The 17,956-nt window shown below is 37.7% G+C and overlaps 1 protein-coding gene across 2 annotated transcripts in view; it reads right to left on the bottom strand.

The window, feature by feature from the left end:
• Nucleotides 1-17,956, bottom strand: part of ACSS3 (acyl-CoA synthetase short chain family member 3) — a 104,987-nt gene that overhangs the window by 86,285 nt on the left and 746 nt on the right. The window contains exons 2-3 of one of the 2 annotated variants that reach the window (XM_088165009.1): nt 15,107-15,257; nt 824-916 (exon numbers count right to left, since the gene is read on the bottom strand). In XM_088165009.1, the coding sequence (XP_088021135.1) occupies nt 824-906 (83 nt within the window). In that variant the 5' untranslated portion in view covers nt 907-916; nt 15,107-15,257. The remainder of the gene's footprint in view (nt 1-823; nt 917-15,106; nt 15,258-17,956) is intronic. The other variant, XM_088165010.1, reaches the window with a different exon arrangement.

Here is a 17,956-nt window from a genome sequence, read left to right as displayed (position 1 = left end):
TTAGTGAAAACAGAGATTTCTCAGATAAAGAATTTCTTCTCTGGTTTTAGATCTTAGATTGAACTTCAAAAAAAATTTTGGTTTCACAGATTTCCCCAGTTTGCATTGTCACAAATCAAACCCATTGTTAATCATCTCTTAGGAACCTCAAATCCTTTTTGCTTTTTATTTTTGTGCTTTTCCATTTAACTGAGTTCTGTTTTGAATCTCATAACCTAAGGTCTTGGGTGTAACATGTCTGCAAGCAGTTTCAGATGATGTAGCCAGTACTATATGAGCGATCACTTACATTACAAGGGGAGTATCTCTATTCATTAAGAAACCCATGTAAACCAGTGTTCTTATATTTATATTCAAGAAGCACCAGCACCAAAACAGCTACTGCAGAATAGCAAGTGATAAAAACACCTGTATCTCAGAACAAAATCTTCACTGAGATGAGATATTCCCTTCACTTCACAATTTTAAGTTGAGCTCTGTTTTAGGCATGGCATATGAAGAGAACACTGCTGGTCACAAAAGACCAACTTTGCCTACTCTGAGCATCATACTCATGACCTATCCTCCCTGGGTCTTTCTCATCAATTTCTGAGAACCAAGAAAGGTCAACATAGCATCTGGGAAAGCAACTCTCACAAACTTATTACAAATAGCATAGTACTGCTATGTGTGTGCAGTAGTCTATGTAGTGCATCACCAGGATGCACTTCTAGTAGAGAATCAGAAGTCTTTGGTCTCCTATTAACTGAGGACGTAAAGGACAGAGAGAAAGGTTTAAGGAAACAGCATGGACAGATCATATAATAAATTCCATCATTCTTACCTGTTTAATGCTGATACAAACACAGTTAGATCTTGAAAGCAGTGAACAATAAATAGGCCAGAGAAAATATAAAGCAAAAGCATAAGGGATACTCTGAAAAAAAGAAGACATAAGAAATATATTATGGCTGTTGAATTTTAAGAGAAAAACAAAAAGTAAGAAAAATTATTTAGTCTGTTGGTTTTGTTTGTTTTTTTTCCTGTGATGAGGATTTTTAAATCATCAGCTATATTTTAAAAATATTGTGATTGTGAAGTAGGAACCCATAAAAAGAAAGGATGATTATACGCAATATGGGAAATGAAGACCAGAAGAACCTCTGAACAAGTTATGGGAAACTCCTCTGTCTCTCCTGGAGGCCTAGAAGACAAGGCTGCTTTCCTGCTCCCTTGTATTTAGTTTGGCAGCACACAAGTATGTCCAGTATGGCTGACCCAGTGGTCTAGGGTCTTATTATTAGCACCTGTCCACCTGACACATCTACTATTAAAAGATCATTCCAGCCTCTGAAACAGGAGATTAAGGTGCTCTAAGTGGGAGTATATGTCATACTTTTTTGCCTGTGTGTTTCATTTTTTCTTCTCCCTTGGCTACCATTTTCCTATTGCAGTCACCCAACATGAATGCATAAGCTGATGGCTCACATCACTACTCGTGATAGACCACATCCCCATCTTCCTTAACACACAGGTCAGCAAAGACAATTATTATAAAGAATTACAGCATCAAAAGCAGCTAACCTGTACTAGACTACCACCTTCATGTGATTTTTATCTAGTTTTTGCTTTGGAACAAGTCACTCACTACATAAGAAAACTTGACTATCCTGAATTCAAAGGCATTGTGTGTCAAAACAGCACTTTTAGTGAACTCTTGCTCGTTGTCAAATTCTTCTACAGTGTACAATTGAAATTTCCACAGATCTAAGGTTCTCAGTTAAATTGTTTCAGCTATTCATCTTAAGAGCCACCCACTCATGAGTAAAAATGATTACTACAAAAATAAAATCCTGCCAGGAAATTAATGAAATTCATAACTCCCAGCACAAAACTAGTGCTTTATTTTCAAGAGTAGCTTCTTTTTTTCATTTACTACTTTACTCTTCCTCCATTAAATAAATATTAATTAAGCTGTTTATCTATAGAACTGTTTCATTCTCTGTTACTCAGAACTTGCAGTTGTCCTTGGATTTGCAATGAAGAGGAGTTTTTTTAAGCAGAAATGTATTTTTTCCATATGATTTAAAAGAAGCAGGCAGGAATCTGCCTGTATTTAATTATGTCTGCCAATTTTTCAGTCATACAGCATTCACCTTTGATTGTGTTCATTATATTATTTTATTGTGTTTGATGCTGTTAAATTTCTAAACACTGTGCCATAAATAGTGTGGCCCATGGCACAAGTCTGCTGTGCAGTATTCAGGTCTCCTGGCACTAATCAGGTCAGCAGATTTGAAGTTGTCCTGTACCACAAATGGAAAAAAAACAGACATTGAAAACTAACCTTTCTAGTGCTGACCAGATATAGCAAAATAGTTATGTCCTATAAGAAATGATCTCCATCAAACAACTCATTCTGTGTACAAAATGTCTTGCTATGCTAAATCCTTATTGGGTTAAAAAAAAAAGTGACAAAAAACCTGAAGGAAGGATTTATTCCGAAGCTTGCTACTGATACTTGCAAAGATCTTTTATGAGTCAGAATGCAAAGTTTGCTACATGGTGGCTTAATTTGCTAGCCAAGAGGTGCTCTGCTAATCAAAAGATTGAAATGGAGCTTTTGGGATCAGACTGAGCCTATTTCCCAGAAGCTGAGAGAATTTAATTGAGTTGCCGGACCAGCTTTAAAAATCTTTCATCGAAAACACAGTTAGTTTCGACCCTTTACCACTCCAGCAGAGTGAAATCCCAGCACAATGCAAGACAAATTAGACATGCAAATAGCTGTTAATCAGACAGATAGGTAGGTGTGTCTCTTTCACAGTTCAGGAAAATTGCCATGGTTTCCGAGGGCCTTATGGACTTCAAAAGCCTATTGCTGAAAATATCATTTGTAGTTATTTAAAGGTTAGATGACAAATCAATGAGACAGTTGGCTGTATGAAGAATTTTTTTTTTAAACAGATGTCTTCTAATGCAATGTTTTAATTATTATGTAATATAATTTTTTGATTTGCCCTGCTTAGAAAGTTAAAGATATCACACATCTTTCCTCTTACGTGCTCTCTCATGTAATCACATGTAAATGTCCTTCAAAACTCTCCTAGTGTATGCATTAAATTACACTTCATCCATTTCATAATTCATGACTACCAGCTGTGATGTCTTCCCTAGAGTGCCCTTTGTGTCCTCAGCAGTGCAAAACTAGTCAAACTGGCACTACCAGTTCTAATAACACAATCTACAGGGGAATATATGCAAAACAGATATGCACCTATACCTGTGCTTAACTGGTAGAATCACAGGCTGGTTGAAGTTGGAAGGGACATGTGGGGGACACCTGATCCAGCATCCTGCTCAATCAGTTCCACCCAGAGATGGTTGCCCAGGACCCTCTCCAGGCGGCTTTTGAATATCTCTAAGGAAGGAGAGTACACAATCCCTCTGGGCAGCCTGTTCCAGTGCTGTCATCCTCACAGGAGAGGACTGTTTCCTGATGTTCAGAGGGAACCTCTTGTGTTTCAGTTTGTCTCTGATTTTGTCACCAGAAATCACTGAAAAACCCTCTGGTTTCACCTCTTTACATCCTTCCATTGTCAATAGTTTCCTTTGAACTGCCTTTTCTTCAGGCTGAGCAGACTCAGCCTTTCCCTTGTAGGAGAGATGCTCCAGTCCTTTAATCATAGTGATCCTTCACTGGACTCTCTCCAGTATCTCCATATATCTCCATATCTCTTACTAGGAAGCCCAGAACTGGACACAACAGTCCAATCTGTGTCCTCACCATTGCTGAATGGAGGAGAAACATGCCCACATCATTTTCTGAGGGTATTTTGCTACTTACACATCTCAGGACCAGCATTTCCAAATTTCTTTTTCATTTACTGTATTAAATATAGTAACAGCAATTATTTTAATAAAACAGACTGTATGGTATATTCAGCTATTCCATGCAACTGTGTGTATGTACACATCTATTTTTCCTACTGGAAAGAGATATTCAGAAGGCTCCAGCTATGTTACCTTTACTATTGTTTCATGCAGAGTCTCATCTTGCTCTGTGTCACCATGGTTTTTGTTAAATAATTCAACACTGTACTTTTCACTGTTTGAACTTTCATTTACGCAATCAGGTTCTCATCTGACAGACAGCTACAGTCCTAATAAATCTCTTCCTATCTGGAGAAGTAATTTTATTTTCTTACCCAGTGGTCATGCCAACCATGCATATAATTTCCTTTGTCTCCTCTCTCCTTCTCTAAATACATTTTTCCTGACTTGTACCTCTTGGACTTCTTAATTTCAGAGAAGATTCATGATAGTAACTACTTAAATCATCTGCAGATACATCCATTCTCCAGCACCTGTTTCTATTTAACCATGCTTCTTAAACTTCAAGGAATGGTCTTCAAGAGACCTGCAAGATTTTTTTTTTCTGCTGATCTGTAAATCATGTACTAACTTGAGTTTTGATATCTTTTCTTTTTCAGTTGCATTACTCTTAGTAAGTCTTAGAAACATTTTTTTAAAGGGTAGCAAGATTAGCCTGTAAAAAACTGAGTAAAATAATATATTAAAAAGGAAGAAAAGGAAAGCTTAACACTTCCCACAAACAACTGCCAAACCTGTGAGCTTCATGCAATTCTCAGGAAGAAAATTATCTGAAAAAACAACACTGGGGCTTTTTTTCCTTTGAGGACCATTGTCAAGCACCTATGTGTCGCCGTGGAAAGGGGTTTTAACCCTTTAATTGCAGCAGAAATAAGATGCACAGCTACATGGTCATCTTTCATGATAGAAAGAAAGAGACCAGTTTATTCAGAAACACACTTGGTTTTATAGCATGACTCGCAATTCCAAGAGTAGAGAAAAGGTGATTGGTTCAGAGAGAAGACACCCCATTCCCAGGGCCTGGTCACACACCACAACAGGTGTTCAATCTTGTTATTAATTCCTTTTTATTTTGACCAAGATATCACCCTGGGAGAAATTCTCCTTAGCCTTGAGCTGGACCAGCTTATCGGCTGGGAACAGAGCTGAAAAGCTCCAGCCTGGAATATTTTTCAGGCTGTAATTTTCTTACTTTTTCAATATCTCCCTACACCTATGTCATTTAATAAATGCCCAGAAAAATTGTCATATGTACTTGAATGTAACCATCCTCAAATGATGAGTCAGGGTTTCAAAATCTTCCTGCCATCTACAAATATCTAAGCTGAGAGGTACTCTCAGAACCCTCAAAAATGCTTTACTCGTTCTTATCACATTTAGATCAATAAGATAAAATTTCATTGGCAATGTGTCAGTAAATATAGCAACGGGTAAAACTGGATTTTTATATATTTCAGAATACAGCTGATAATATTTCCTTTTTAAACACATACTGCTTCAACTTCTCAGTGGTGAACTGATGTTCTTTATTACATTAGTTTTAAAAGTGATAAATGTCTGATGGAACACAAAATTTGGATGCATTCAAGAGAAGACAATCTTACTAGCAATTTTTTCAGGGCCTTGCAAGGATACATAACACTCATCCTCTTATCAGCAAATTCCCTCAGAATCAGAATGTTCCTTTCAGATGTTTGTTACTTTGTTTTGATTGTATTAGAAATTACATTTCAAAAGCCACTTACTTTTACTATTATAATAAATTCTGCCAGGAAACGATCAGGCAGGATCTGAATGTTAAATAGAGGCAGCATCAAGAGGTTTTATATTACTACTCCCTTTAATTTTAAAAATTAAATACTTTGGTAATGGATTAGTCCAATGAAGCATTCATTTGAAATACAAAATATTAAAACCACTAGAATAATTGTTATGTTAACTTGTTATGAGAAAATAATAGAAATAGGACCAGTGAGGAGATGATGTTTTGCTCCTTCATAAAAAGAACTGAATTGCCAGTCAGGACTTAGAAGGACCTAAGTGCAATGAATACAGAAAAGGTAAAGCTACCAAACTTCCAGAACTGACTAGAAAAGGAAAAGCAGTAACTTTGATCCTAAAAGTAAGCCATATTGAATGCTAAGGAAAAGTTAGAAAGTAGTAAATGAAAATCAGTATTATTTTTAATAAATTAAATGTGTGATAAAATATTCTCATATATTTTTCATATGTTTCTGTAAAGATGACAGCAACAAATAGTTACTGTAGGGGATGAACTACTTTTTATATTAAAATATTGTAGAGCATAGGAACATAAGCATGAGGTGACAGCAGGGACATTGAAAGTTTGGGCAGAGGACGATGCTGGTGGCCTCAGGACTATAAAAACTCTCCAGCAGTCAGCTACTGATTATTGAATGAATGTAACCTTGGGAGCTGTACAAAACCTCCATTAAGCTTCACAAAACTCAGGTATTCCAGCATATGTAGATCACAACATATATTGCAAACCAGGTTTGATGCCACATTGCAGATTAATGAAAAAAAAAGCAAGGTGTAGCTAACACCTGAAAATGAGCCCTGGAGTGAGAAAAAAACATTAACATCAGTATCATGGTCATCCTATGAAAAGACCTGGGATGCTGATACTTTGATAAAACAGTTGATGCTGATACCAGATAAAACAGTTAAGATTTCAATTATGTGAACAGTTAAGTTCTTCTTAATTTCATCTATCAAGTCCTCCATTTTTTTTCAACATAAAGATTAGGAGTATAATAATTTGGTGGGACTTTGAGGACCTATTCAGTAAATGAGATGCAATGAATTAGGATCAGATCCAGACAGTCTGAGGTTGCAAAGGGGTGAATGACTGGAAGAAAGAAAAATTGCAGCAATATACCATCACATGTTAAAAGGAAGAAAAGTAATAACTTTTTCAAGAAATAACTGTTATTACTTATATAAATATATTTTGAAGAATTTTTTATAATCTCCCTGTATTAAGGGAGAAGACATTATTATATAGTGTGTCAAAGTAAAAAATACCCTTTTCTTCAAGATTAGAAGAACATCAGGCCTAATAACAACATTCAAAACTAAGATACAATTGATGAAGCAGTCTATAAGAAAGGGAGAGGTGATAATATAATTCATGTCATTTTGCTGACACTCAGCTTCACAGACTGCTCTGCCAATCACCAAGAATAGCAACAGTCACTCACCTAGCAAGGAGAAATTATTACAGGCAGTGAAAGATAAGGACAAAGTTTGTTCCTTTGCTGGGACTCCTGACTCAAATGCTGAATATTTATGTTAACTTATCACTGAAGTTCACATACCTCAAATGCAATGTATAAATTATGTTGTGTGTTACTGAAAAACAAATGGAATTTTCTTTAAAGTTAGCTATTCTGGACACCATAATGTAAATTATGGTTTAATAACTGATATCTTTGTTGCTGTCTTTTCTAATCCTGTAAGTGGCTAAAGGGAGCAATGACTAAAACTTCTGATTTTGATTAATCTGTCCTGCCTGTGGAAAAAAACATTGTAGCATGAGAGAAAACACACCAATTCAGGTAGCTGCTATTGCAAGCTGCATGTTAGTACATGTCATCCAGTGTTAAAAGGCTACAAATACCAAATATGTTTTAAAGGTGTATGTCAGTCTGCTACTGCCCAAGATTGTGAATACATGTATTGCTAAGAGGCACTCCCAAGATAACTAGAGAAAGACCCATAAGTATTTTCTTGCAATTTTTGCTGTTACAGGTCATAAGATACCTCTCTTTATTCCTCTGCGAAGCATCAGAAATTACTCACACACTTTCAGAATAAACCCCGAGCGACCCCTTTACTTCCAAATATTCTTAAGCCTTTGCTCAACTTTTCCCCAAGCAATCCCAAATTTGCAGAACCTTGTCGGAGTGCTGACAAGATGAAAGACATAGCAGTTCACATAGACATTCCTTGTTTCCCATAAGGTATGTGAAGACAGCAGTACAATTCATGTTTTTTGATCTATCCCAAAGTCTGACAGCCTGAAATGTTGCAGCAGTTGGCTAAGCTGAAGCTCCACTGCGTCTGGAGAGGACTAAAAGGAAAGGAAGTAGTTCTGAAGAATTGGCTTCCATTGAAACATCCTCCACTATTGATCTCTCCTGCCATATTTTAAGTCTGTCTTCACCCAAAATTTTAAAAAGCCCTTTTGGATTCATTTGGTGTTTCTTGATCCTTAAATATTTTTCAGGGAAAAAAAAAAAAAGAGTAATCAGAAAGTTGTAATCAAGCACAATCTATCACTGACACAGTGATGCCAACAGTCAAGATAACCAATAGGAGCAAAGGCCCAAAGTAAGCAAAACTCCTGCTGGTACAGCTGTCCCACCCCTTTGCTGGTCAAGCTGGAGCCCTGTGCACTAGTGCTTCCAGTAACCAGAGGGCCATGGTACCCCACTGGATTGCTGAGTGACCAAGGGTGGATCCTTACAGGGAGCCCTGAGAGGCTGAAGAGTCCTGCTACATTCAGACATTGCAGGAAAACTCAGAGCAGCCTGAATGTGACCTCTAGGCCTAACACCGACCAGTCCAAAGCAGAAAGCTGGTGTTTATCAATTCTGAAATCTCTGGCCATCTGTTCTCTAAAGCTTTACAATAATTATATTCTGCCCAAATCTAAGCAACAAGGCCAGTTTTCTAGCTGATTTGTAATCCCACTCCCTGAAATTACTACTCTATATTAGGAAAATTGTCTTCATAAAAATGGGGTTGGGAACACTTTCTCTTTTAAATCGCTACATCTATAATCTGGAATGTGCCCATCTTTGTTTATGTTGTTTGATAGAAATGAAACCAAACCCCTACTGAATATCATTTAATGCCTGAAGTTTCCTGATATTGCACTGATAGAAATATTTAAATTCCAGTTTTTTTGATAATTGAAGCTGGTCTTAAACACAGTCCACAACATTCATTTTGGTCTGAAGAAAACAATCATTTTTCTCTTTTTTGAATTCTCAGTGATGCAAAGCTAGAAAGCTTTCCTGTGCCAGCCACAATTTGTTTTGTGGTTAGTGGAAAATGAAGTAATGCCTTTAAAATGCCTAACAGCTGGTGATGGAAGCCTTATCCAAGAAATTCTCAACACTTGCAGTTTTGCTTTGCACTAGAATATTGACCATTTCTGTACTGAAATATTTATCAACCCACTGATGGGCAAAACACATCTTTGTTTTGCCTAATCTCTTGGATTTCTTCAGTTCTTCTGTCCTTGTGGATGTTAATCTAATCCATGAATAATAACATTAACCCTGAAAACTAATTAATGCAATTGATAAATTATGTCTCAAATAGTTCTTGCTATGCTCAGCATAAAGGCTAGCTGTTCCTCGTTACTTATCCACAATTCTGTTTTGTTCAGCAAGCTTGGAAAATAATGGCCATTGTATTTTGTTTTGCTGCACTCCATGCAGTTTGTATTTTTATGTGGGAACTGGAGAAGTAGCTTTGAATAATGCAAGTTCAAAAGCCCAGGAGTTCTCCACAGAGGCATTTCCCTATTCAACTTTTGAGAGAATTAGGGCAGCTCAGTATCTGGCAGCACTGGATCCTAAAATATCCTTCACGGCTCACTGCAATTCATTTGTTGTACACGAAGATTCAATTCTGGCATATATCACTGAGAGTAGTTTTAGACTTAATTTCTCAGGGGTTGAATTCCATAGAAACACAGTTAAAAAGCATTTTTTGCACTTGATATTAAGAAAGTCCCTTAGCAGGCCAGTCTCACAGCACAAAATTCACTTAAATACTCAAATGAATATGTGATAGTAGATTTATGGATGTAAATAGCCTTTACCTTTTATCAGAAATACCAACACAGGCATTAAGTACAGTAGTACTTTGTTGGCCTGGAAGATGAGCAGTGTTTGGGGAAAAGCTTCTCCTCCAACATCTACACAGAATGAAAGTGTAAAGCACACATAATTGATGGCAGATGGTGTTGCAAGGTCTGGATATAGAGGTGGAGATCTTTTCAGCACCACACCTTATATTTCTAATCCTGAACCAGAAGAACAATGGGAATCAAGATCCTGAAATCCCCTGTACTTCTTAAATAATAGTAGTCGTTCATAATAGTCCTGTTCTCTTGGAAATATCCTGAAGTACAGGCAAGTTCATTAGTTTTACATTAAGACAGTTTTGAAATCCTTCACAGCCTAGGAAAACAGATCCAGATTTTTTTTTGCATGGATACTAAGAATCCACAGGTATCTACAGGAGGGGGAAAAAAGAAAATAGGCTTTAAAACCCTTGCTGGCCCGTACATGAGATAAAGAGTCTCCCTTCTTGCTGCCAGAGAACTCAAGTTAAAAATAGTCTGTTTAGTTTCACTTCAGAAGGAAAAAAATTTAGTTAGCTGCAAAATTGAGACCTTTTGCAGGAAGAGAACAAAAGAAAAAATGACAAGTCAAGCAAATACCTATCCCACAGTCTGCTGGTATATCAGTGCCCTTCTCTTGCTATTGTCCTTGGTGTGTTTCTGAGCTGTTTGGTGTTCCAATACCCAGTTCTCCCCATCTGAAATCCACCGACATTTTCTTAATGATGCACAATCAAGTCAAAGCCTGACTGCCCACGCAGGTTTCACACACGGCACTGGAGAATGTGACACAGAAATGTTAAACCTTATGGAGTTCTCCTGGCTTCAGCAAAGCTAATTTAGTTCAGTCTTTATAATGACAGACATTGTACAGGTCTCATGCTCCATTCTGGTTAGTAGCTCAGAGCAGTGGGGAAAATAAGGGGACATTCTCTACCTGGCACAGACAAACTGGATCTGGAGACAGGAGGTAAAAGTTGCTGGACACAAACTCATTCTGGTCACTCAGACTTATGTCTGAGTCTTTCTGTCTCTCCTAGCACGTAAGATACCAAGTGATAAGAGCAGCTATCAAGACAATAGGAGGAACTGTAGTGGTAGGCCTTAACATTAATACTATTAATAATAGTATTAGGCTGGCCCAGGATTCTTGTAGCTGCATGTCATTGTATGTGGGACCTTATCCTGACATGATTTCAACAGTGCACCTCCAGTACTCACTGGCAGTTACCAGAAAATTCAGTGGGTATATCAAGTGGTGAGGATCCTGGATGGGAAAACTAAATGTATTGCACTGGTGAAGATGAGTGAAATGCAGGAGTAAGTGCAGGAAAGGTGCTAGACAGGAGCAGGATTTGAAAGACTTGCTCTCAGTGTATGAATTTTCCCTGTAAAGAAAGTTGACAATAAATATCAGCAGTACTTCTGCCTTTCCTCAGATTAATTCTTTTGAGGATTGTGAGGATCCATTCCCCTACCATAAAATCAGTGCTGTATCTTCACTGATTTTAAACTAAGTTTATTACCTTAGCAATCAACCCCTTTGTGCAGATCCTCAGTGCATCTAGGGCAATTCAGTACATGAGTGCATATACTGACCAGGGTACTAGTGGACATTGTGCAAAAAAACCAAACCAAAACAAAAAACAAACAAAAACAAAACCAACCAACCAAAAAAACCAAAAAACAACAACCAAATATCAACAAAAAAAAAAGGTATTACTGAAATCAAAGGACAAAGCTGGACTCAGAAAAAATAAGCTGAGTAGAATCAAGCCAGGATATGTTTTTTCTCTGATGATTTCTCCCCCTCACCCTACGATCTCACTCTCTGGTAAAGCAGAAGGCCTTGGTTGGGGATAGTCTTACATTACTGTGCCTCTGCAGGGAACAGATCACAAGGTAAAAACCTGACCTGGTCGCTGTGTTCACACCCTCACATCAATTATCAGGAGCTAACTGGCAACTACCCATCAGTCACTATAGTCAGAGCCACTGCCTCTAAGGGCTGCTTGTCAAGCACGATTAACTACCTGCCCTTGAAGGGAATTTGCTCAGCTAGGCAAAGCCATGCAACAAAAGGTGGTTTCTTAAGCCAGTGAAGAGAGATGGGACCATGAAACAGAGCTTCAATATGAAGCACTTACAGGCTCATAGCAGCACTGCCTAGGTGAGAGATAGTCTAGACCATCAGGGCAGGCACTAAAAGAGACCTGGAGAAAAACTGGAGGCTCATTGTTTGATGACAGATGCTGATGTGACAAGAGTGCTGCTAAGATGAACCTTGTTCGTCATCAGAGGCTGTGGAGAAACCAGGGCAGAAGACTCCTATGACCTGGTGTTAATCCCAACAGTATTGTCTATTTGTTCAAATAGTTTTTCATTAAAAAGTTAGATATAAACGTTTGACAGTGCTGCAGTCATTACAGTGAAAAAAATTGAGAATTTAGTCTCTGGCCTGGAAAAGAACATGGGTCAACTTGAAAGCAAAGTTGATGGCTTTGAATGTGAATGAAGAGCAAATTTACCAGAATGATGTCATCTGAGGGCTATGAGCAGAGGAACAACAGCATGTGTTGGATAATACTATTAGTTAGTATAGAATCATAGAATTATGGAATGGAATAGGTTGGAAGGGACCTTTATCTCATCTGGTTCCACCTCACGCAGCCCCTGGCATGGGCACGGACACCTCCCACTAGATCAGGTTGCTCAAAGCCCCATCCAGCCTGGCCCTGAACACTCCCAGGGATGGGGCAGCCACAGCTTTTCTGGGCAACCAGTGCCTGTGGCTCACCACCTTCACAGTAAAGAAATTCTTTCTTATATCTACTCTAAACTTTCAGGTTGAAGCCATTCTCCCTTGTCCTATCACAACATGCTCTTGTGAAAAATCCCTCTTCAAGGCTTCGGTATACTGCCAAGAGGAAGTGCTCTTCTGAATACTAAAAGTTCTCAAAAAATTAGTCAAGAACCTTAAATCTGTATATACTTTCCTGAAGGCATTCCAGGAAGAAAATACTGTATATGTCATTTAATTAGATTCTGAACTCACTCAGGCACATGCTCTCACACTAATTAACTGGAATGACAGCAAAGATAGAGTACACCCAGATGTTTGCCAGACTAGTCTTGCAGACTCTCCAGCTCAGGAACTAAGACTTCAAACTGCCTCTAGACAAACAAGTTTACTGGGACTATACCTAGTCTTATCAGCATCTGTATGCATTTAAAACCCAAACAGGTCCTGGAGCTGTTTTTGCCTCTGGGATGCAAATGAAGGAAATAGAGTAACTTGCCAAGTGAGCATGACTGCATTGCAGTGAGAAAGATCACAATGTCACACAAATCAGCTCTGAAGTGATGCTGATTGGAGGTGCAGAGATGCCCATCAAACTACTTCTCAGACTAAGGAAACTTAACCATATTTCCCCTTGTTGCTCCTTCCTTCTGAAGAAAAAGTTATATTCTCAACAGGAATAATCAGTCACCCTGACATTCTGGTTCCCAGATGTACTTAAGTAGAATCATAGAATATGCTAAGTTGGAAGAGATCTCTCAGGACCATTGAGTCCAACTCTGGCCCTGCACAGGACACCCCAAGAGTCACACATGTACCCCAGAGCATTGTCCAAACACTTCTTGACTCTGTCTTGGTCCTGTGACCATTGCCCTGGGGAGGCTGTTCCAGTGCCCAGCCACACTCTGGGTGAAAATCTTTTTCCTGATATCCAACCTAAACCTCTCCTGACTCACAGGCTGTACACACAACATTTTTAGAAGCAGCTTGCTTTCTTACACTTCCCAATTAAAATGTGAAAATGCACTCTAGATCCCAAAAGGGCTTCTTAATCATATTTTAATTTTTATGACTTCAAAAAAAAGGTACTTACTGAGTATACTAAAATCAGTGTTAATTACAATAACTCCTTGCAATCAGGTCCCACCCATTTTCATATGCATATCATAATGTCACTGATCTCCCATGAAAATTAACACAGGACTAAGTTTCAGGAAATACAAGACAGATATGATATATGATAGATAATATCTATGATACATAATGTTATCTGTTGCACTGTTCATGCTCCAGAATTAATTAGCTGTGGCAATTTTATGCAAGTGTGCTTTGTCCTTGCACTTACTTTTTTTCTTATGCCTCCATAGTTGACTATGCACCTTCTGGTAACTATCACTATTAGTTCATCACTGATAATTTTAAAACTTTTTTAAATTACATGTTCTTCAATTTTACATTTTTTAAAGGTAAGTATCTATTTCACAGCTACATATTCTTTCTCTGTCATTCCATATATAGGGAAGTTTTGAGGAAAACAGTGAGAAACCCAGTGAAGCACAATCACTAAACATATTTCTTTGGACAAGTCTACTTATTTGTAGGTTTGGGGATTTTCCCATTCAAAAGCTTCTTGTTAAGAAATCACATTGATCCAAAAATTCTATTCAAATGCATATTAATAGACTGGACAAAGAGCATAGGTGGATAATTCATTATGCTGGTCTCTGAGGAGAGCAAATCAATTCTTTTGTTCAGTTGTTCAAATAACTACAAACCCTATGTGAATTCATTCATTATGGGCATGTTTCCACTACAGGAACAGTGCTTGCAGGTGAATATTTTACTGGCATTAAACTAACTAACTAAAGATGTCTCCGGTTGCCCAAAGGATAATTTTCACTTTTCTCAAAGGTCCTCAGTACTGACAAAATGATGATCTCATTCTTAAAAACAGACAAAATAAGTAAAGTCAGAGTAAAAAAGGGATTCGGGTTTCAGATTTCAGTGTATCCAAGGGTAATAACAGATTGAAGGTCTGATTTGTAACGGCTTTTAAACTGCTTCCCTGCCTAAAAGAAAGGGGGGACTGTGCCCACCAAGGCACAACCCACTTTTCCCAACAGCAAACGTACGCCTACCAGCAACAGGTCTGCTTTTCTTAGCTTTTGCAGTAATTATTTTTTAAGAGGCTACATCCACTTACAGGATTCTATAGATTACAGGTGGAAACTCACCAGACAGAGCAGACCCTCCACCTGAATTTCAATGTAGCCCAAGAAGAATTTTGGCAAAGCTTGACCCTGTTCTCCCTGTTGTCAACTTCAATTAAATCTTTAGCAAAACTGGAAAGAAAAAATGGCCAAATTGATTTCAGTGTTTGGGAAAAAAAACAGTAATTGCACAATCTACAAAAAGTAACCCATTACACAATATTAGAATGTAAAATGAGTCCTGTAGGGAAGTGCAGTTCTGTGGTACAGGGTAGTACAGTGGAAAAATACTGAACTATACACAGCTGTGCATCCATGGTAGCTGTGCATCCAGCTCACCTGAAATATTATTTGAGATGACATGGCTCTCCTGGGACAAAATGAACTGTACTTGTGAGAAACAAAAATCCTCAGTCTTCTGAGCATTCACGACACATTACAACACTCCTGTAATCTCTGCTTTCAGCTGTGCTGAAGTGCAAGGCACAAACTGAAAGAGAGAAGATTTAGATTAGATATTAGAAAAAATTTGTTCACTACGAGAATATTTAAGACACTGGAAAAAAGTTGCCCAGAAACGTGGGTGCTCCATCCCTGAAATGTTCAAGACTAGGGTGTATGGGGCTTTAAGCAACCTGCTTTACTGGAAGATGACCCTCACCATGGAGGGGAGGCGGTGGAAACTAGCTTAATTTTTAGGGTCCTTTACAACACAAAATCATTGCTTGATTCTATGAATTACCCCATGCAAAGCTTAGATGTGCTACCCTGGCAGCCACTGAGTGCATTCAGAGTGGTGCTGGGTTTTTCCACATTGCATTGCACTGTGCTGCATAGAAATAATTCTCTGGCCCACGTAGCACCAATTCTTGAGGGAAGACAAAGGGTCATAAAAGTCATGAGAGTAACAGATCATACTCATTATCTCACGTAGCCTCCTGAATAATGCTGTCATTTTATTTTCTTTAGAAGTTTGATCAAACTATTTATAACGACCTCTGATTTTTGGTAAGATTGCAAACAATCACAAGTAATTGATCCCTATATTGCCCTAAGATCTAGAAAAGCACATCTTACTTAACAAGGCTGTGCTTGTTAAACTACCGGTCATGGGATTTACCTTATGTCATAAGACTATAAGTTTAAAGACTTTAAATCCCTCCAATATTATGCCTCTTCCTACATACAGTGATTCATTTCCTTCTTATCCCTTTTCTTTGATAAACTTTTTTTAAGATCCTTCAACCTCCTGTGAAAACTGATTTTCTACCTTGAAAGACAGACATCACATCTGGACACAGTATTCCAGTCAGTTGCTTCATGGATGCTACATACAGAAGAAAGATAATTTCCCTATTTGTGTTTGCCATTCTTCATTTATATATTCAAGGATTGTGTTGTCCTTCTGGCAACATCCCAAAAAGAACTTATACTGAATGGGCTACATAAGAACATCCGTACCGAAAACCATCTCCAGTCCTGAAGTAACCACTGCATTCTTCAACGCTCGCTTGCAGCAGCATTAAAACACATTATTTTTTAAAATCTAGCAATTGAATCCAGCTATTCAGATAATTCTTACTAGTGATTTAGAGACTTTATTAGAGAACCACAGAATAATTTATGTTGAAAAGGATCTGAAAATTATCCAGTCTAATCTCTTGCTTAAAGCCAGGCTAATGTCACAGCAAGAACAGGCTGCCCAGGTCCTTTCTCAGCCCCTCTGGACACCATCTTTCACAGTTTACCCACTTTCATGTATTTTTTCTTTTTTATTTTATATAATAAAATCTGTATTATCTAAAAGCATAGCCATGGAAGCCTTTATGAACACATTTTAGATATTTGAAAAAAAAAATGCTAAATTTAGTTTAAAAATTTAGCTATAAAAAGTCTACAGGCACCTTATTAGCAACAGTCTTGTTCACTGGCACCTGACCACTGAACTATCTGTTAGAGAAGTGTTAGTTTATAGTCCACGTAGCAAATATAAAATCTGTTGATTCAGTCTAATTTCATTGGTTCAGTAAACAGCATGTGCTATTGAATTAAAAGCTCCAATACAGTCCAAGGAAACAACAAGACTGAAGAGTCAGACCAGTTGTATCTGTCCAAAAACCTTCTAAGGTTTACCTTTTAAAACAGCAGGCTGCCTGGTACTCATTTTTTTTTTGACTGCTGACTTTTGCTATTAGTGTCCTCCATTGCTCCTGGGAGTTAGCAAAGCAAGAGCTACTGCCTCATTCCACCTCTTCTCCAGTTGCTAATTTCAGCTGTACAACTTCTGCAATTTTCTGCAAAAGTTCAGCTGCCTAAAGTGTTCCTCATCTAGGTCTTTAACATTCTTGGGAACTAACTATACAGCTATGCTGATTAGAAAAAGTTTAATTTCAGTAAATGGTGCTTTTCATCTTCCTTGAGTGCTTTTCAAACTTCTATTCAAGTCTCTTATCTAAGTGCCAATTAGTCCCTGAAACACACAAAATCTGACCAGCAGTAAATAAAAGATAAACCCAGAAGGACCTTACTGCTTTCCACAGGCACCCTGCTCATGGCATTAATGCTACACATTTTTTGGTAGAGAAAGCATTGTTATGACAGCATTTTGCTTCAAAATGTCTGTTTGCAAGACAGTAAGAAAGCAGGTCTGAGGGTTATGAAGTCCTATATGGAAAGCAACTTGCTAATTTACTTGGCATCTTGCTCTTAATTTTATTTGAACACACTTCTATATCTTTAATAAAGTTTTTTAAGTGTCATAATTGCATGAATGTTGTCACATTAGGTTGTTATAGCTCCAAATGTTTATTTCTTCTCTATTCGGGACTATGAATCTAATATACAGTAACGTGACTACTTAAGAGGAGCTATTACACTTTATGTCAACCCAGCTGCTACGTGAGTACATAAAATTTGCATAATAACAATCCTGATGTTAATTTTGATTTTAAAAACTGTTTGCCAGGAACTATTTCTCAACTTTTCATATTTTAGCTAATTGAAACATCTTCTTGCTAAGATAACCAAATATGCTAATCTTTATTGTTAATTAGATAAATTTGTGCTGAATTCAGTTTATCAGAAGTGGGTGGCTCATATATACATTATTTAAACTCCTCTAATTTTAAAACAGCAAAATGTATTTTTAATCTGCTCTGGAAACTTTTAATGGCAATTTTTCCACAGCTT

Source organism: Sturnus vulgaris, chromosome 5 (assembly GCF_052056855.1).
Source record: "Sturnus vulgaris isolate bStuVul1 chromosome 5, bStuVul1.hap1, whole genome shotgun sequence".
In the NCBI taxonomy this organism is placed as follows: domain Eukaryota; kingdom Metazoa; phylum Chordata; class Aves; order Passeriformes; family Sturnidae; genus Sturnus; species Sturnus vulgaris.
Note: the sequence above shows the minus strand (reverse complement) of the source record. Positions and strands in the feature narration are given on the sequence as shown.